General features: G+C 40.2%; 1 protein-coding gene across 2 annotated transcripts; it reads right to left on the reverse strand.

Annotated features, from left to right (window-relative positions):
• Window positions 1–365: 365 nt before the first annotated feature.
• rab5ab (RAB5A, member RAS oncogene family, b) lies at window positions 366–19,759 on the reverse strand. 2 transcript variants are annotated; one of them, XM_060900354.1, is made up of 6 exons: window positions 19,587–19,759; window positions 16,982–17,200; window positions 13,910–14,061; window positions 13,600–13,722; window positions 5,913–6,006; window positions 366–2,339 (listed from the first exon to the last, which is right to left on the reverse strand). In XM_060900354.1, the coding sequence occupies exons 2-6, from the start codon at window positions 17,148–17,150 to the stop codon at window positions 2,224–2,226; spliced, it is 654 nt and encodes a 217-aa protein (XP_060756337.1). In that variant the 5' UTR covers window positions 17,151–17,200; window positions 19,587–19,759; the 3' UTR covers window positions 366–2,223. The 2 variants fall into 2 exon arrangements, with proteins under 2 accessions (XP_060756337.1, XP_060756336.1); XM_060900353.1 differs by having other exon boundaries at window positions 19,575–19,759.
• Window positions 19,760–20,887: the final 1,128 nt, after the last annotated feature.

Consider the following 20,887-nt stretch of genomic DNA (forward strand, 5'->3'; position numbering starts at 1 on the left):
TATGAACATCATGCCCTACAACAGCATCTCCAAGTGAGAACCCATCCCTCCATAGCCTTGCCTTCAGAAGCCTATGAGAAGCTCTCTTAACAAGAGGTGGAAAGAACCACAAACTTGTTGAAAGATCTCACAAGATCTCTAGACCAGGCAGAATAAGAAAGGGTGTGCAGAACGTGACAGAAAAAGCTCAAGCCAGGTTATTCTGAAGGACAGAAGACTGTGACCTTGCAAAGGGCATCGATTAAGATCTCGCATCAGCAGATATGGCTGTTGGATCAAGAACAACATTGTCCAGTTTTACTTCAAATAACCACAAAGTGAAGGATAACGTGATCTGAATTAAATATCCACAAACACAAACTGTATACAATTCACCCCCTTTATTGGAAATATTAACTAGTACCTGGACATTTAAAAAAAAAAAAAAAAGTCAGTCCCTCAGTGTTAATGCTGTTACATCACTCGTTTCTTTTCGGCTCTCGGATGGCTACTAATTAATTACCTCAGCCACCTTCGGCAATTAAGCAGCACCACTAAATCAAGCCCAGTGTGGTCCATTTCAGCTTGATCACACTGCAGAGACACCAGGCAGGCATCATTTCATAATGACTTATTTAAAAATACAACTCAATTTGTGCAATTTGATAGTATCTCAATAGGAAAAAAAAAAAAAAAGACCCAAAACAAAAACGTCGCATCTCAAAAGAAGCACTAGACAGACCATGGGTTAAATGTCAAGTTGATTTGTTAATAACACTACATATAAAGGAGAGCGAGGGGGGGAAGGAGAGAACAAACAAACAAAAAACCCATCAAAAACATTATTTGGCCAATTTGTGAAAAGCAAAAACTCTTAAAGGGAACTGTACAATAAAGAAGAGTGCATACATACAGTCCATCATGGCAAACAGCTCATATAGTAGTATTTAAGATGGAGATAGCAAGATATACTGGATTTCTACCTTGACACGTTGATATTTTTCTACCACTGGGCTCTAACGCCTTCACTGACCGGAATATATTCCAGAGATGAGTCAATAAAAAGTTTTCAAAGCTTTAGTTTTTTGTAGCAGGACTACACGATAATGCATCAGCCATGCGCTAGTATGAAGAATTATTTGTGATGTTTACCAAAGAGACTGAGGGAATGGAAGATTGTATCTACTGTTCTTTAGTGTTAACGTATATAACGCCAACGTGTAACTTAATCAACAGTAGTCCATACAGCGGGACAGAACGTCCTCGCCATCCTCTGTTTAATTGTTTCACTCAAAAGACACAGCCATTGGTCAAATTAGGTCCGACAATCAGACCGGTCCGTCTGCCCAGAACGGTAACAGATTCACTGAGGCTGTATGCCACCAATACTTTAATAATAATCTCCAAGAAGAGACAAAGGACAGTGTATTCTCAGACTCAAGGAGGAACACATAGGTAGAATTAAATCATCATTCTCAGATAGCTACACAACAAAATCACGTGGATAAGCAGAGGTTTGATTTCGTCCTCCGATTCTATTAAGTGACTGACAATCGGAGTTGAAATTCAACTGAAAGTGAGCAAGATGGGTGGGAACGGTTACTTCCCATTGAGGAACTGCACTTAGACACCAAAACGATCAATATTAAGAATCCAATTTTTTTTTTTTTCCAAACAAGGGAATCATTTTACTAGATTAACAATCAACACGTGCAAAAAACAGCGTCTCTACATCATTTACACATAGAAATGGTGATCATTTAGGTAGCATCTTTCTTTAAGATAGAGTTGTTCTTGGTCAAAACCTCCACAGTTGGTTGATTGATTTCTTAAACTCCCCCATTATGGCACTCGAACACACTGAAAGCTGCATGTACAGCTCGACTTAGCTGCAACTACAAGCATCCAACAACCACCAACCTGTTCAGAACATTACTGTGCATCCTCATCCCGAATACTACACTATACATCCTCTCTCTCACTCACACACACACACACACACACACACACATTCAACCTAGGTAACTTCCCCGTGTTAAGTTAAAAATGTGTATTTAGGCTTTGTAGTGATACATGCATCCATTATACTGAAGTACTTATATTTGCTTTAAAAAAAAAAAGGTATTAGAAACAGAGCTATACAGAGTCTTTAGCAGTTCCAGGGAGCGAGGTTTGGAAGGATGCGCCCCATGTCCAGAAGTGATGCAGAGTTAGTTGGGAGGTGAGAATGTGCGTGTTTGGTGGTTAGTTGCTGCAGCACGGCCCTTTGGCAGGCTGCGCTGTCTCTGCCAGGTCCACTCCTCGATTTCGGCCTGTGTTTGTTCCAGCCCCCAGGGAGTCGCTCTTGGGGAGCTTCTTTGCTGCAATTAGGGGTGGAAGGAAAGATATAAAATCAATAATACAATACATTACACACACACACACACACAGTACTGTGCAAACAGTCTTGACACCCTATTCCCACCCCCACATACAAACTGTGTTCTAGATTTCTATTCTAGGACTTCTACATTATTTGCACATTCCGGGACAGACCGTACAGCTTGTAATACTCGAGTCCAGGACTCGTGATTTGAGCACTGATAACTCAGACTCGTGCATTAACTGCATTTGAACTTGTAAATTGGAGACAAGGACTTTTTTTGGGGGGGTAACATGCCATAATCTGGTACAAGATATTTATATTAATTTTTATACTAATTGTGCATTCTCTTGCATGAATTCACCTGTTCATACGTCATGTTCAGGAACAAAACTAACGTTAATGACGCGAAAATGCCTGGAGAGAACGCCCCTAGGATTGTCCGCTTTGCTCATACAGACTTCTCGTGCAGTGGGGGGGATTAATTTAAAAAAAAAAAAAAAAAAAAAAACCACACACCCACCCACCCACGGGCACTGCTATGTGTTCCATACGTAGAAGAACTAGCGAGGAGATGACAAGGACAACCTCGAACTTCAATCGTCGTTTGGTGAGACTCCACCCAGAGAAGGAAGTGTCACGCTATGTTCATTGCTCTGTTGATGGTGGGCGGGGCCTGCCTGCAGAGCAATGAACAAGCTTTTCATCTGTAGCCTGTTAACAAATGCCGCTTTTCCACTACCAACGCGGCTGAGTCAGGCTGAGCCGTGCCATGCTGAGTTGGGCTGAGTCGAGCTGAGTGGGGCTGTTGGAGTTGCATTTCGACTACAACTGCACTGAACCGTGCTGGCTGGAAGTGGGTGGACACACTGGGTGGAGTTAGCGAAAGTGGGTGGACGTCACGTGATGTCGTTAGGCGGCGCAAACAGTGACATCAGTGATCTTTTAAGCGGTAGTCTCACGACCCAGATAGTAAACAATAAACATGGAGGACATAGAGTCGTTAGTGTTGCTGGTCTTGGTGCTGTGGCTTGTTGTCACCGACAACGCCAACAGATACTGGCAAGAGCGTATAGATGAGGCGAGGCGCATAAGGCTTCAGAAATTCTTTTAATAATTCTTCTTCCGGGTTTACGGTGTTGACAGATCCCAGCGTGCTCGCGGGGCATGTGTGGGCATGTGAGGACACGCCTCCTCACCAATCAGTGCACAGGGGAGTGTCTGCTCACACCCCTAGCCTCACTCGGCTCGGTTTGGCTCGCTTCAGCCCTACTCCAAAACAGTGCGAGTTTTGGGTGCTGAGTAGGGCTGAAGCGAGCTGAGTCGTGCTGCTCTGAGGTAGTCGAAACGCGAGCCGTGTCGGACTGAAGTGAGCTGAAAAAAGGTAGTGGAAAAGGGCCATAAAAATGCAGTGCAGTTGCGCAGTAACATTAGTCCAACACAGTAGCAGAGACGGTTTCACATAAAGGCAGCAACAGCAACTGTCAAATGGTGCAGATGGGGTCTTGTTCTCAGACTTGACTTGAAATTTTCTTTAACGACTCAGACTTGAACACTGGGGACTCGGACTCAAGGTTTAGTGACTCAACAACATTGCTATGTATACAGTATAGCTACTTTTGTCTTTGTTAATTCTTCTATCTTAACTGTTCAAGCACCAATCACCAAAGCAAATTCCTTGTATGTGACAAGGCACTTGGCAATAAATTTGATTCTGATTCTCGATTAAGTTTAAAAAAAAAAAAAAACTCCACTTCCAAACGTGTTTTCTCCAGCGCAAAATTAAATGTTACAGAACAAAATGTTTGTATCAGAGCAGCATATTCCATAACAGAGCACTTTCCAGATTAAAAAAAGAAAACATGAAGGCTGCTGGGTTTTGGTGCAAAATTAAGAGAGTGTGACAGTCAAAGTGTCCAGAACTGTCGCTGGTTCTGCAAGATGCTCAGTAAAACCTACAGCTCATTTCCTTATAAAACTGCACTTACTGGAACTCAGACCTTTTTTTTTTTTTTTTTTATTAAAGCAAAGATTCGTCTCACATCAAATATTAACGTTCGTTTCATTTATTATGGCTTACTGCATTTTTTTTCTTTATGTTGAAACAATTTCATTTTTAAGCCATTTTTGGTCTACGGAGTTTCTTTACACGTGCCTAAGACTTTTCTACAGTACTGCACATGCTAAAATTTAAACAATTTCACCATATGCAACTTCTTATCGTAAATTGGACGTGTTTGTCTGATGTTTGTTTGATACGGCGTTGGAGCTTGCAATTAGAGGATGCTTGTAGCCTGAATGCACCTCCTCATATCAATTTGCAAAGTACATAGAACATCGGTGGAAATGTGCTTCATGTCTTTCAAAACAGAGGAGGTTTGTATCTTCTAGTTCCTCGGTAACATGAGAATGAGCTGTGGGTTGGTTTTTTTTGGTCTTGGCAGCCATTCCAAGGTGACTTCCGTGACGAAAGCTACTCAAATTTGGTTGAAGTCAATCTATGGCCCATAAATTCCAGAACAAATTTAAAATGTTATGCATTTATTTCATGGACATTATACAGCTCCTTAGTATAGCCAACATTTTTTTCATTTCTAACTACATTTACATACAAAAAAAAAAAAAAAGGAGGAAAATGTGACTTCCATGACAGCTACATCCTCAAAAATATTGACTGAAGAAATGTTTTATCCAGTTCGTAGCCTTCTGGGAGAGATGTACCATTTGTCTCACACAGTATACCAGGGGGAAGTCTAGAGATTCCTAAATTAAGCAAGCCATCATAAATTAGTAAATTGCTGACCTTGGAGAGCACTGGAAGTCTGTGACTTCCGTGACCAAAAAAATATGACTTCTGTGACGAGTACCTCCACCAGTATGAAACAAAGTGCAAAAGTTGTATCTATTTATTATTATTTATTTTTAAACTCCCACATAATGCACAGAATAAAGTGGTCCTTAGTTCAACTTGGTGAACAAAGTTTTCCAAAATGTTATCAGCTGCAGATCCTTCGGTTTGTATGCAAGATAAAATGTCTTTATTCAAAGTGCACATAAGGTCACTTCTACGGGTTAAATATGCTTGTGACTACTTCAGATGAACAGTTTTGATTTCTGGCCTGTTCAGAGCTAGGCTTTTGGCTTCCTCAAGGCTGCTGGCTGGAAAGGAAAGTTGGCCCCTATTGTTAACTACGTCTGGGTTTGGCATGGTGCAGATTTGAAAAAATGACTATGATGTGTAGGTTAGCTTGGAATGGCTCTTAAGTTCAACCAAAAAAGCAACTATAAATGGATTAAAGTATGACATCATTCTACAAGATATATATTTTAAAAAAAAACCTAATCATTAGCAAACTGATGTGGTGTAAGAGGAATCAAACACTTCAGGATGCTGTTACTGAAACAGTCAACTTTGGGCTTTGTAACTACAACTCCAGCTCAGGTCAGGCCACGTCACACCACCATGTCCTCAATTAAATTTCCGACAACGGCCCAGCCCCGCCCCCCACCCTTCAAGTGTTTCATTCCTCATTTGATGGCACACGTCTGATAAATCCCTGCAAATACATACCGATAGCCATAAAAATCTCATTCACGTTCATCGACGTCTTCGCTGAGGTTTCCATGAAAAGCAAACTGTTGTCATCTGCATAAGACTCTGCATCCTGCAAGCAGACACAAAATCATACTACAAACTGATCTTTAATATCCTGTACATCCATATCATTTACCAGAGAGGAACCATCAGGGGTGTTTAGAGAAGACCCAAACAGATCAGCATTTCAAGTGTTATATTTAATTTTTCATAATTTCATTATAAATTATTCTCTTCTAATTCAGCCTCATTTTCTAATCAAATTTGCTTCAGAAATGAAAGGGTTACTATCCTGAAAACATTAATATAAAGTTATCCAGTGAGATTTGTTTGTTTGTTGTCTCCAGACTGAGAAGAGTTTAGAGCTGACTCACTCATTGGTTAGGACTTCATTGCTGGAACAGAGGGCCATGGCAGTGTATGTTTATGTAGGAGGTGACCGATGAATTAACCAAATCAGATTTTGATTTACAGTGGGAGGGATCAAAAGTTTAATCGCCCTCCGTGAACAAGTTGGCATCATCAGCACCGCAGTGGCGTCACCTTCCAGCTGGTGTAGCGTTCATCAGTGGTGTTAGTGAATGCTAATAAAGCAGTCAAGCCAGTGCTATTGAGAGCAAGTAGCACAGGCTAACAACCGAGAAACTAAGGCCCTGTCCACATGGCAACAGATTGACGTGAATCTGATAAAATTGTTTATCGTTTCGGCCTGGCGTCCACACGGCACCGGTGTTTTGGGTGCCCCAAAACGAAAATCTTTTGAGAACGGGTTCCAGAGTGAAAAAAATCTGGCAACGGCGCCCTTGCGAAGTCGCATGGATGAGTAGAACGGATTTGTTTACGATGATGTCACAACCACATGACTGTCAGTGCTTCACGCCGGGTAGAAGTGTAATGAACTCGATGCGAGTTGTCAACAAATCCTATAACTTGGTTCATGAAACACGCTTACAAAATATTTTTCACTGTGAATATTGTGTAATGGTGCAAAGTGAGAGAGAGAGAGAGAGAGAGAGAAAATAGCCTTCAGGGCAGAGTCTTTAGTCCAAACACTGCGGAAGCAGTACCAAACCGCGCACTGCCCGTGTGCTTTCCAAAAACAATCCCGCCAGCAAACAGGGGGGAAAGAAAAAAAAAAAAAAAAGGAGCGATCTCACCTCTTCAGATGTTGGCTTAAGTCCGACAATACATTCTTCAAAAAGGGCGTAGAAGAACAAAGTAATCCATCAACGTGTAGCATTCAATTTATTCCGGACCATTAAAGAATTCTGGAGGATATCAGAATGTTGGCGTACCGGCTTCCATCTACCCCCATTCATTCCTATTTCCGTGTCTTTCGTTTTACGCTACTGATTAATAATCAAAACTTTGTGTGGCTAATGCTACAGAAGGGGTTTATGCGCATGCGTCTACTACTTCTATTGTTCTGGTGTCTCCGATGGGACCGTCTTACAGTGTACGTAGTGGTGTGGCATGTGTATTGCATCGTTTTCAGCAAGCGTTGCATTGCCATATGGACCTGAAATTTTACTGATCCGTTGCCCATGTGGATGCGATATTTAAAAAAAATAAATAAATAAAAATAAAAATAAAAAACTCGTTGCCGTTGTCTTGTGGATGTAGCCCAAGATTTCTGTCTCCAGACTCTTCTTCCACACTACAAACTCGCTACAGTATTTTTTCTTCACTGCAAGTTACTTTTAAAAATCAACATCAACAACTACACACAACGGAGTTACCCGACACCCTGACGCTAATCCCTTGCAAAATCCTTTGCCTTTTTGGTGTGTCTGGCCAAGTTTTGGCTGAGCTCAAGTCCTAGCTCTAAGAATAACAGTTCGCCACTGCATTACATTACAGGCATTTAGCAGATGCTCTTATCCAGTGTGAGTGACAGATTAATTAACCAATCAGATTTTGATTTATAGTGAGCGGGACCAAAAATTTAATCACCCTCGGCCTTCTCGAAGGCCGACGAGAGCTTAACCACAAATCGGCGGCGTCAGCGCAGCAATTAAGTCACTTCCTAGCCGGTGTAGCGTTCATCAGTTGTGTTAGCGAATGCTAATAAAAGCAGTCAAGCCAGTGCTATTGAACAGCAAGCAGCACAGGCTAACGACTGAGAAACTAAGATTTCTGTCTCCAGACACTTCTTCCACGCTACACACTCGCTACAGTATTTTTCACTCAAACTTAAGTATTCATTTCCCTGTGTAATTTATGGAGTTACTTTTAAAATCAACAACTCCACACAATGGAGTGACCTGGCAGCCTGCCGCTAATCCCATGCAAAATCATTTGCCCTGGGGTCATTCCATGCCAAATCAACAAATATATCTGACAAATTTATGCTCGACCATCTCAGATTTCAATGAAATTTGGAGGGCTCAGAGATACTATTAAAAGAAGTTAATCCCCAAAAATTTGAGCTTCCCATCTCCAACGGTTTCAGAGATACAGGCATTTGAATTTTTCGATTTTTTTGCATTTTGCTCAAAACATACATATTTCAAAGTGTAATATAATCTTTATTATGCAAGATAGAAACCTAAAATTTTGCGCAGACACTCTCAATGTCTTGTACTACAAGCTTCAACTTAGAATTTCAATGGTCATTGTATATTAGATGGTGATTTTTAACAAGGAAATTAAAAAGAAATTTGCATTTTTAATTCATTCTGGAAGCTTGCCTGTGGCAGTAATGCTTAAACTAAGAATGTTATTCAAATCTACACAGAAATATCTACCAATTTCAGTTTTACCAAGTCTCTACTATTCCTAGTTTGTCTGTAATAGGGTTTTGAAATTCACCGATTTCTAAAACATGCCGTTTTCAGTAGCATGGATTCCAATGTGGGATAGCAGTTAGGAACTTGTAAACTTTTTTCAGTAATCTCCTAGACCCATATTTTATATTTCCAAATTTTTGTTCTGTGTCTCTCAAGTATTTCTGAGCTACAGATGTTTAAAAAAATCCATTTTTTCCAAATTCGAATTTGATATTTCCATTTTATTGATGATTAAGGACTGATAAATACAACTAAATGATTTGTATAGATAAGGAAACATTTTACTTGTGTTCATGTCACAGAAATATGGTTTTAAAAATATTATTTTAAAATAAGCTAAATAATATATGAACATTTCAGATTTTATATATATATATATATATATATATATATATATATATATATATATATATATATATATATATATATATATATACACACACTGTGTGCACAATTATTAGGCAAGTTGTATTCCTGATTATTAATTTTATCATTGAACAAATACAGTGCTCTCAGTCAATCCAAATTGTTAATAAACCTAAAACCAGAATGATTAACAAAGGAAAGGGGAGTTTAGGCCTTCTCAGGGGAATATATAAGTGTGCAGAATTATTAGGCAACATTTAGTGTGCAGAATTATTATGCAACTAAATGAAAAGCTTAAAGTTTCCCATCTCACTTGTTTATTTTAATTTTCAGTGTAACAAATAAACAACTCAGAATTAACAAATAAACACTTCTAGCATTTCAAAAATATTCAGTGACCAATATAGCCACCCTTCTTTTCAATAACTGCCATGAGCCTTCCATCCAGTCTGTTAGTTTTTTGATTTGTTGACGATCAACTTTTTGTGCAGGAGCAACCATGGCCTCCCAAATGCTATTCAGAGTGGTGTATTGTCTTCCCTCGCTGTAAATCTCATGCTTAAGAAGGGGCCACAAGTACTCAATAGGGTTTAAGTCAGGTGAGGAAGGGGGCCATGTCATTACTTTGTCATCTTTAAGGCCTTTGTGGGCTCGCCAAGCAGTGGAGTACTTGGGTGCATGTGATGGTGCATTGTTCTGCATAACAATCATGGCCTTCTTGAATGATGCAGACTTCTTCCCATACCACTGCTTGAAGAATGTATCTTTTAGAAACTGGCAGTAGGTTTGGAAGTTGATGTTAAGTCCATCTTCAACCTGAAATGGTCAAACTAGCTCATCCTTAATAATAGCAGCCCATGCCATTACCCCTCCACCACCTTGCTGGTGTCTGAGTCAAAGTGCCCTGTGTCCATTAGTTATCCAGCTATGGGCCCATCCATCTGGTCTATCCAGAGTCACTGTCATTTCATCCGTCCATAAAACCTTTGGAAAATCTGTCTTCAGATATTTCTTGGCCCAATCTTGACATTTCAACTTGTGAGTCTTGTTTAGTGGTGGTCGTGTTTCAGCCTTCCTTACCTTGGCCATGTCTCTGAGTACCGAACACCTTGTCCTTCTGGACACTCCAGGTCGGTTGCAGTTCTAGAATATTGTGGCACTGGAGGATAATGGGTTCCTGGTAGCTTCATGTTTAATCCTTCTCAAGTCTTTTGCAGTTAATTTGTGTCTTTTCTTCTCCACACATTTTTTGCGACCCTGTTGACTATTTGCAACAAAACGTTTGATTGTTCTGTGCTCACATTTCTATAGCTTAGCTATTTCAAGAGTGCTGCATCCCTCTGATAGGCATTTTACAATTTTTGTCTTTTCAGTGTCTGTTAAATCTCTTTTTTGGCCCATTTTGCCTGAGATAAAGAAGCTGCCTAATAATTATGCACACCTTAATATAGGGTATTAATGACTTTAGGTCACACCCTCCCTCATTACACAAATAAATACCACCTGAGAATGCTTAAATCCAATTAGCATTCAAGTGTATCTAGCTTGCGGTTGGAAAACATGCATAGAAATAATGGTAGGGTCAGAGTACTCACTTGCCTAATAATTGTGCACACAGATATATATATATATATATATATAAATAAAAAACTAAAGAAGAAGTCAGTCATTTTTCATATAAATCACTTAACTTACAACTTCTGTTGTATGTTAGGGCGTATTCACACCTACGTTGTTTGGTCCGGACCAAACGACCAAAATTTCCCTTGGTCCGGACCTTTTGGGTTGGTCTGAATACAAACCACCGAACTCCGGTCCGGACCAAACAAGCGGACCGAGACCGAGCTGCAAGGTCAGACTCGGTCCGGACCAAAGGAACCCTGGTGCAGATCTTTTGGAGGTGTGAAAACAGACCGGACCTAATCTGACAGTTTTGCTTTTTTGTACCTCGGGAGCTTCCGTCGTTTGTCGAGCATTATGGGAAACAGTCTTGACACTCCACCGCAAAGTGCAAACACTGTTTCGGTTGTCAAGGGTCGTTCAGTCACCAGTGGTAGGAGAGTACAAAAAATGAGTAGGGGGCAAACGTGGGCCGAGGAAGAAATGCGCACCCTTGTGGATATATGGGCAGATGTCCACATATCTGAGCTTTTGGAGAGAACACACAAAAATGCTGACGTGTTTGCTGTATTCAGTGAGAAAATGGAGAAGGGGTTCACGCGCTCCCCAGAACAATGTCGGCTAAAAGTGAAGAAACTCCGTCAGACCTACATTAAAATCAGGGACATTCTTTCAAAAAGTGGCGGTACTAGCGACGCAAAAAAGAAATTCATCTATTGCATGAAGAGCCAGAACTGTCACAACATGATGTGCGCTCATCAGCGCTATCCTCCGTAGCTGCCTTGCCCTTTGTCGTCGTCGATAAATTACTTGTACAACAGCATAGTAATCGCACAATTGTGAAAACAGTAAAAACTGGAAAAAACATATAGCTTTGATGACATTAAAAAGAATAACACCACAGAAAGCCTCCATGACTACTTTTGAACTTAACGCTTTGTGCGCGTGCCGTCTCTGACCAATAGCTGAACGACCTCAGGGCGCGTGGCTTTGTTGACAGATTTTGGTCCGCTTACTAAAATGTACAGCGTGAAAGCGAACCGCACCAAAATTGGGGGAAAAAAAAAAAAAAAAAAAAAACACACACATTTGGTTTGGACCAAAGCAAGTGAACTATTGAACTATCCTGGTCTGAATACGCCCTTAGTTTATGGCAGTCAGAATCTTTCTTTAGTCCAGTTCCTATAGAACGGGAGGAAGTTCAGCCATTTCTAGATGTCTAAGAACAAACTCATTTATACTGATCTCAAATTGAAAGCAACTACAATTAAATTCCCTAGTCAACTATTCAAAATATCCAATCCTTGCAAAGAAACACATTCAGTTAATAACTGGTAAATTTTCTCAGTGCTCTGTATTACAATGTATTTAATATAATCCAAGCAATATAATGTTATCTGAACAAGTATGCAGTTTACAGACTAAAACTATAAGATATGAGCCACCTGTTCTGGTATCAAAGGTCACCTATTGTGCTGTGTTGATATTGATAAGGCTGGCTGTTGACTGGTACACAATAGCTGGTCATTGATTGCTAATGTTACACAGTGTTAGATTAAAATCAACTTACAAATAATTAATACTGAGCATTAATTGAAATTTTATTTAAAATTGACGAAGAAACATGTCTCCTAACCTACTTGAGCCTTACTGAAGCATTTATTAACCCTCAAATATCAGTTATATGAAAATATATCAAAAACTCGAATTTGGTGAAAATGGATTTTTTAAACCCCTGGAGTTTAAAAATACTTGAGAGACACAGAACACAAATTTGGAAATATAAAATATGGGTCTTGGGGATTACTGAAAAAAAAAATTTACAAGTTCCTAACTGCTATCCCACATTGGATTTCTTGCTACTGAAAATGGCATGTTTGAGAAATCGGCAAATTTCAAAACCCTATTACAGACAAACTAGGAAGTGGAGACTTGGTAAAACTGAAATTGGTAGATATTTCTGTGTAGATTTGAATAACATTCTTAGTTTAAGCATTACTGCCACAGGCAAGCTTCCAGAAGGAGTTAAAAATGCAAATTTGTCTTTTTAAATTTCCTTGTTAAAATCATCTAATATACAATGACCATTGAAATTCTAAGTTGAAGCTTGTAGTACAAGACATTGAGTCTCTCTGTGCAAAATTTTAGGTTTATCTTGCATAATAAAAATTATATTGCACTTTGAAATATGTACGTTTTGAGCAAAAAACAAATCAAAAAAATTCAAATGCCTGTATCACTGAAACTATTGGTGATAGGAAGCTCAAGTTTTGGGGATTAACTTCTTTTAATAGTATCTCTGAGCCCTCCAAATTTCATTGAAATCTGAGGTAGTCGAGCACAACCTCTTGTTGATTTGGCATGGAATGACCCCCTGTTGCTTTTTTGGTGTCTAGCTAAAGTTTTGTCTGAGCTCAAGTCCCAGCTCTAATAGTAACGATTCGCCACAGTCATTTACAATATACATAATATACTTTTGGCTCGAATGTAGATCCTTTCAAATGTTAATCAGATCCGGATACTACAGTCCTTTCAAACATAATGACACTGCACCTAGCCAGAGGCTCATGTTCCCTCTCACAATTAGACCAATATGTTTAATTAGAACAGTGTGAAAAGAAAAGAAAACCCAAGCGGAACCATAGCACCAGTCATGTAATGATAGGGAGTTAATAATGTGATGAGTCATATGTGGAAGCAAAACATAACTTGTACGACAGCTGTTTAAAATGCTGGTATGTCGGCATGATACAAGACAAGCTTTTTTTTTTTTTTAAAAGTCCAGATCATGATTTGCTTTGGACTTGATTGAGGAAGCCAAAAAAAAAAAAAAAGCATGTGAATGAATGAACGTACATCCTTTACGGGAGAAGAGAAAAAGCTCAAACCTGGAAGTCCAGTGCTCTCTTGTTGGCAAGATCTGCTTTGTTTCCAGCCAGAGCTATGACAATATTAGGACTGGCTTGCCTCTGAAGCTCTTTAACCCAATTTTTTGCACGTGCAAATGATTCCTGAAACAAAAAAACACCACACAGAAAGACATAAGACAGCATTTCCTGAACAATCATGCCGCATTACTGTCCATTACTCGTGCATTCATGAGTGCACTTTGGCTCCAAGCCAGTCAATTACACGCCAAGTGTGCTAATGTGTGAGGAAAACCCTGCAACCTCTGGGTCATTTCAAGCGCCAACTCACTTCATTTGTGATGTCGTACACCACGATGGCTGCCTGAGCTCCTCTGTAATACATCGGAGCCAAACTGTGGTAACGTTCCTGACCAGCTGTGTCCCAGATCTCAAACTTCACTGTCGTGTCATCCAAACATACTGTCTGAGTCAGGAAAGCCGCTGGGGGTGGGGAGGGGACAAGCAAAACAAACAAACAAAAAACAGGTGGAGTCAGATTCCTGTGGCTGTTTTTCCAGTGTGTATATATAGGAGTACCTCGAGGCCACACACACAAAATTCTCTGCTTAAATATTTACTTGATGGTGCTGGACTTCACACACAGTATAAAATGGTATTTCAGGTACTTATCCTAATCCTAGTAATCCATAATTAGACAGAACATGCATTTCACATATGAAGGAAACGTACAAAGAAAGATGAATCACATTTTCTTATACAACTCTGGTCAAGCATGAACTTCCTGTCTGGCAGTAAAACAGCATGTCACACTATAGTGGAATTTCAGCATAAAACAATAGCACACTATTTTCTAATCCTCTAATGCAATATTGATTGACTGCAAAAAGACAACCATAATAAGGGGTGTTCACACGGCAACTTTTACTCCGGTGTAGCACCGGGGCTGCCCTGGTAGAGCGTTCACACGGTACAAAGTTATACCGGTGTAGCCCCTGAAAGCTGCTTAAACCGGTGCAAATCTAACCCTGCTCGGGAGGTGGTTTAAGAAATGTACTCCGGAGTAAATGCTAGTTTGCGGGGCAGCACCGATATAAAATGGGACATCTGAACGCTACAGGGGTAGACTCACTACGCGTGAGGAGAGTTGATTACATACGAGCATTGCATAATTTGCATCCTGGTATTTTGTGCTTCCAAAATGGCGAATATCAACAACAACAGAACTGTGTGTCTTCCAGTGTTGCCAGATTGGGCAGTTTTAAGTGCATTTTGGCGGATTTGAACATATTTTGGGATGGAAAACATCAGCAGTATCTGGCAACACTGGTGTCTTCATCCACGTTGTTTTCCCGGCGCTTGGTAATGCCATGACAACCGGGAAAAGGAAGTACATTTTCACGCATGCGCATATTTAATTTCCGCATTATTACTATCGCAAATGATAGGAAATGATATCAAAACTTTATTACTATCAAAGGAAATTATAGTAATAAAGTTTTTGCTACTATTGCACGGTCGCAGAAACTGCCGTGTGACCGCAAGTGGGGCTGCACCGGTGCTAACACGCTTCTCTCTAGTAAGCAGGGTTGTGACGTGTGAACGCTGCGCAAAATTTACACCGGTTTAAGATATATCGCAACAAAATACATCGGTGCAGCATCAATGCAAATATGTGCCGTGTGAACACCCCTATAGTTAGAATGAATTACCCACACTGTTGCACAGGATTTGGACTCCTACTGTATATATTTAACAGTTACACCACAAAATTGCATCGTATATGAACTGACAGTAGGCTATAAGCCATGCACGACGAGATTGAGTGGAATAACATTCCATCCACATTCACAGAGCATCTTTATTTTTCGCAAGTTTGATCAATCAAAGACTTCACAAAACGTCCGACAAAATCACTTCTGCTCAGGCGGACTTCTTAAAACCCCATCAATGGCTGCACGAATTGACTTGAGTCCTGTTTTTTTTTTGTGTAGAAAGTGCCATATTGCTGACGTGCCAAGGTATAGAATTGCTTTAGACATTTATTCAATTCTTCCTCTAATATTTTAGTTCTGTAATTTTCTTTGAACCAGTCTTAAAAAAAAAAAATAAATTCTAATTTTAATGCTTAAAGATGAAGAACGTAAACACGAGCAAAATGACAGTCATGATTTGTGAAAAATGCTATAATTCTTGAAAAATAACTTTTAAAAAAAGATACGTTCTTACCATTGAATACTTTTTCCATATTTTGTTGCTCATTTTTGTATTTTTGGGGGTTTTGTTTTCCAGTAGTGTTTTTATTTCGTCCTTGGTTGATTCAGCAACAAACTCTGCCATTTTGTTTCTCTCTACTCATGGAATATGAGCTGATATCCTAGTAGTAGAGTAGCCAATCAGAGCATGACTGCTCATATCCAGTGAATGTGGATAGAATAATCATATTTATACCACCTTGCAATATTACCTAGGGGCACACATTTACACCTGGAGTTTCTGTTACTTGATTTGATAAAGTTTCAGCGTACATAATTACACAAGCCACAAAGCAGGAAAACAGAGAGAGGGGAACCAAAAAAAAAAAAGCTGGTTGGTGGACATGTAGAGTTGAAAACATCCCGGAATTCACTCACAGAAATGCAATACAGCAATGGAAAAAAAGGCAAGTCAAGTGCACATTAAAAAAAAAAAAAAAGGGCACCCAAGCATGGCGAAAAGAGCCAATAATACTTACAAATCAATTATTAACCAGTTTAACAACTTGCAAATTATATTCAGCATTCATTCTCTCATCGGTCCAAATATCCAGGGCACCTTTCGTTCCACAACACTGCTGCTGCTCTGCACTTTGGCTCAGTTCAGCAAAGTTGCATACGCGCACGCAAAAAAAAAAAAAAAAAAACCCCACCCCGCAACCCTAAATACATCCACTTCCTGTAGTCGGGTCAATTCACAATCGAATCACTCTTTCAGTGCAATCAAACAGCCCTCGAGTTCTCTTGATACTGGAGAGGCCATCTCATTCATCATGTGGATTGTGTTGATTGATCTGTTTGTACCCGAGTGCGACTGCCACGTTCTCACTTGCTCAAATGGCGTGGACCAAGGTGACGAGAAAAAGAGCAACAGGGTCCAAATCAAAAGGATGACAAGCTGTGTATGAGAGACATGAGAGCACCCTAATGAAGTCACGTTATACAGGGTGCCCAAAAATCAGGGGCTAACGGGAAAAACGTTGAGCAAACTCATGATACAAAAAACACACCACACACATGATACAGTGGCTGAGAAAATGGCCATGCCAGAGAGAGAAACTGAACAGGCTTCAGAGAGAGCTTTACCTCCGAAAGTGACTCGAAACCCAAGTGTTACTTCCTCATTTCTCATGTAGGAGTGCTCTTACCTCCTATCGTGCTCTCCTGATATTCATGGAACTGGCCTTTAACGAAGCGCAACACCAGGCTGGACTTGCCCACTGCAGACTCGCCCAAAAGCACCAGTTTGAACTGACAGATTTTGTTGCCGGCTGCGTTCAGCCCGTTAGGTCTTGTAGCACCGCCTCTTCCTGCCATGACCTAGTCACCAGTCTCCTGTTATGGACTTGAGTTGGAACTGTTCAACTCTGAAAAAAAGGAGGAGTAGGGGGGAAAGTGCACTTCATCATCATAGTGGTGTCACAGGATCAATAACTTACCACGACATGTTTACAGGATCGCTAGTCATTTTTATTGACATGAATTTTGTCTCACAATGCTGCTTCCATCATGATGCACTTAAGTGCCTCTGTTCCTGCAGAATTTAATTTATAAATCATGATGTGATACATTAATCACCTCTCTTTTTAAAGAATATTACAAGTATATGACTCATTGCTACTCACAGAACACCTGTCCAAACCTGTATTCGCTCCGACTGTTGTTTTCTCTCCTTCCCCTAGTTAAATATTAGATTACTGTACACTAAAGCTAACGCTCACACATTCAGCTTGGCGACTAAAAGGATCGTTGGATCAGTACCGACTGGGTCAGGATCAGGTGCATACCTGACTTACCTAATAATCAGGCATTCCTGCTACACTTTGGGTATTGCGTAATTAAGTACCTGCTAACAATCAATCCTAGAGAAACCATAATCAAACTGCTTGAGCAATGCGTTATTGATTAATTGCAGCTTGAAAATGACCCTTGTAAAATTAAAACGCGGCCTGACCAAAATGTGACGATATACGTAATGTCTGCAAACTTCCACACACCAGATACTTCACTTGGGTTCAGTTTTGGCAACTTCGTGACTCTGTTGCTAGTTTCGGTGACTTTTAGATCCCTTTAGAAACTTGCTGGCTAAGTTGGCAACACTACAGCCCAAAAAAAAAAAAAAAAAAGTTACAGGTGCATGTGATGGTTGCTTCAGCAACACGTTAGTACCTTTTAGTGACTATTTAAAATAAATTGGCGGGGGGGGGGGGGGGGGGGGGGACCCTTGCAGCAAATCTAGCAACTTTTTTGAGGAGACATGAGTGACTGTCCTGCACTTGATTTATCCCAATACCCAAATCACTAAATCAACCACCAGTTGCCACAGCCCCCCTGCGCCCAGCCACCACTTTGTCCAACCTATATATTTATTTACTCTCCATTTTAAACTCTTCATGACAACATTTACAGTAATAAAGCAACTCATTCCATCCGTAACCACGTCCTTTGTCTATCGCCTGATTGCTCACTACCACAGCTTCATTTTGTCTACATTCTAGACAAAACTCATTATTTTTATTTATATATATATATATATATATATATATATATATATATATATATATATATATATATATATGACCATTCTGTGAATCGGTCACCGGTCCACAACCCAACAATTTCTTTATAGAAAGTTAATCAATCATTTTCGATACCAAGAACACACTCCTGTCGTAATCTGCTCTATTCTTAGTGTCTTCAATCCATCCTCCTCCCTCACATACCACATTCTGATATGTAAATAACCATGACGTCGTAATTAATATGCAAATTAGTTCACGACGCCATTTGGGGACTTCGAGGAGTGTATTGAGTTTTAGCTTTAGAGAAGATTTAAACAACACTACTCAAGTTATTTAATTTTAGGTACATTAAATATCAAACTACCATGCATGACGTTTTCATTGTGACGTAACAGCTATTGAAAGTACACGGAAATACACGTATTTAGCTATAAACACCACCACTACACTCTTTCCTGGGTTTTTATAACGGTGTAAAAGCACATGGACTTTAGTTAAATCACTCGTTGCAGGTTTATGATGAAACACTGGTATGAGATTAGGTAACCAATAAAACGCACACGCGCGCTGTGACTGTCCCTCATTAATATAACGTGATTAGGTAGCTTTAATAATAATAAATTAAAAGTTTATATATGTATAAAGACGAAACAGATAATGGGTGAAGGTTTAGTCCCATTCTGGAGAGTCCAAGGTGTTAGCTCGCCCTTGTTTTCCTCAGGGCGGCATTTGTTTTGACTGTCATCATCACAGAGACTGACTAGCATGCTAGCTAGCTAGTCGACAAAAAAAATAAAAAATATTATCCATACATACATACGTATTGCACGTTATATTATTTATAATATAGATTTCAAACAAACCGAGAATATCTAGTGTGTAACCTCGGCTAGGTAGGAAATACGAGTTAGCATCAGTGCTAGCTGCGTAAGCTTCTTGACGAGAAATATGGCCGATATTCCAAACTACGATATCACTTTTGCTGCTAAAAAAATACATAATAAATTTAAGTCACTTGCGTCTAAAGGCCAGCTAATGCGCTGGAAAGTTAAATTGGACGTAAGGCGAGAAAATACGCGACAGGCCTCGAATTTTTTAGGCGACGACATGCTAACAATGCTAATAATGCTAACAAGGCTAACTAGCCACCGGCTAGTTAAAAAGCGAAAAGCTCCGTGATGAAGCTAACAAATGACACCACAGACACACAAGAGCTCACCGCATGAAGTACCTGCTTTCCGAGTTTAACCAAACAAAACAGCAGAAGCGTGTTTCAGCGGCGCTTCACGATCAAATTAAAGAGAAAAGCTGAAAACAAGAGTTAAATTCCTTCCTCGTTTTTTTTTTTTTTTCTTCTTTTTGCGCAACTTCCCCCGCAGTTCTGCCTGACAGATCGGGTGACTAGAACTGACATGCGATGACGTAGTCAAGCCAGAGAACGAATCAGAACCCAGATTATCGGCTTTTATTTTTATGATTGGTTAATAACTTTTTAAACCCGCCCATTAGATAATAATAGATAATACAATACACATTATACTCACTGTACAATCACAGCTTGCTGAAGATACACTACATTACATTACTTGGCCAAAAGTTTGTGGACACCTGGCTATCACACCCAAAGTGTTAAAAGCACACAACTGTTCAGAATGTCTTTGTACGTAGAGACTTAACGATTTCCCTTCCTGCATCCACAGTATGGAACGCCGATTGGATCATAATACCGAATTCTTCACAGAATGAACATGTCGAATTTGAAAATGCCCTGTTAACACGTGTCTCACTGGGCTGCGACAAATTGCGATCATCATTCGTGAGAGAGTTTCGAAAGTGTCTTGAAACATTCGCGGGGCTTCTCAATTTCCTCGCAAAGTGTCGCTCCTTCGTCGCTGAAATTTTGAACATGTTCAAAAAATTAGTGCGACAAAATTTCTCTCAAAATAGACGCAAATGGGCATGGTGGCGTAGTGGTTAGTGCTGTCGCCTCACAGCAAGAAGGTCCGGGTTCGAGCCCTGTGGCCGACGAGGGCCTTTCTGTGTGGAGTTTGCATGTTTTCCATGGGTTTCCCCCACAGTCCAAAGACATGCAGGTTAGGTTAACTGGTGACTCTAAATTGACCGTAGGTGTGAATGTGAGTGTGAATGGTTGTCTGTGTCTATGTGTCAGCCCTGTGATGACCTGGCGACTTGTCCAGGGTGTACCCCACCTTTCGCCCGTAGTCAGCTGGGATGGGCTCCAGCTTGCCTGCGACCTTGTAGAACAGGATAAAGTGGCTAGAGATATTGAGATGAGATGAGATGAGATGAGATGAGATGAGATGAGATGAGATAGCCGCAAACGCATCGCTGGTGTCGCAAAGCCGTCGCGAACCCTTCTCGAGTCAGTTTCTGTGAGACAGGAAGTGCGAGTTCTTCAGGCAGTATTTCACTGGGCTGCAACAGCCTGCGACTAGCTGGAGACACAACAATTACGATAAAATATGTGAATATCAATTCAGTGAGATTCCAAGTGAAAATTGTCGCTAATTC

This window comes from Neoarius graeffei, chromosome 19 (assembly GCF_027579695.1).
Source record: "Neoarius graeffei isolate fNeoGra1 chromosome 19, fNeoGra1.pri, whole genome shotgun sequence".
Lineage (NCBI taxonomy): Eukaryota > Metazoa > Chordata > Actinopteri > Siluriformes > Ariidae > Neoarius > Neoarius graeffei.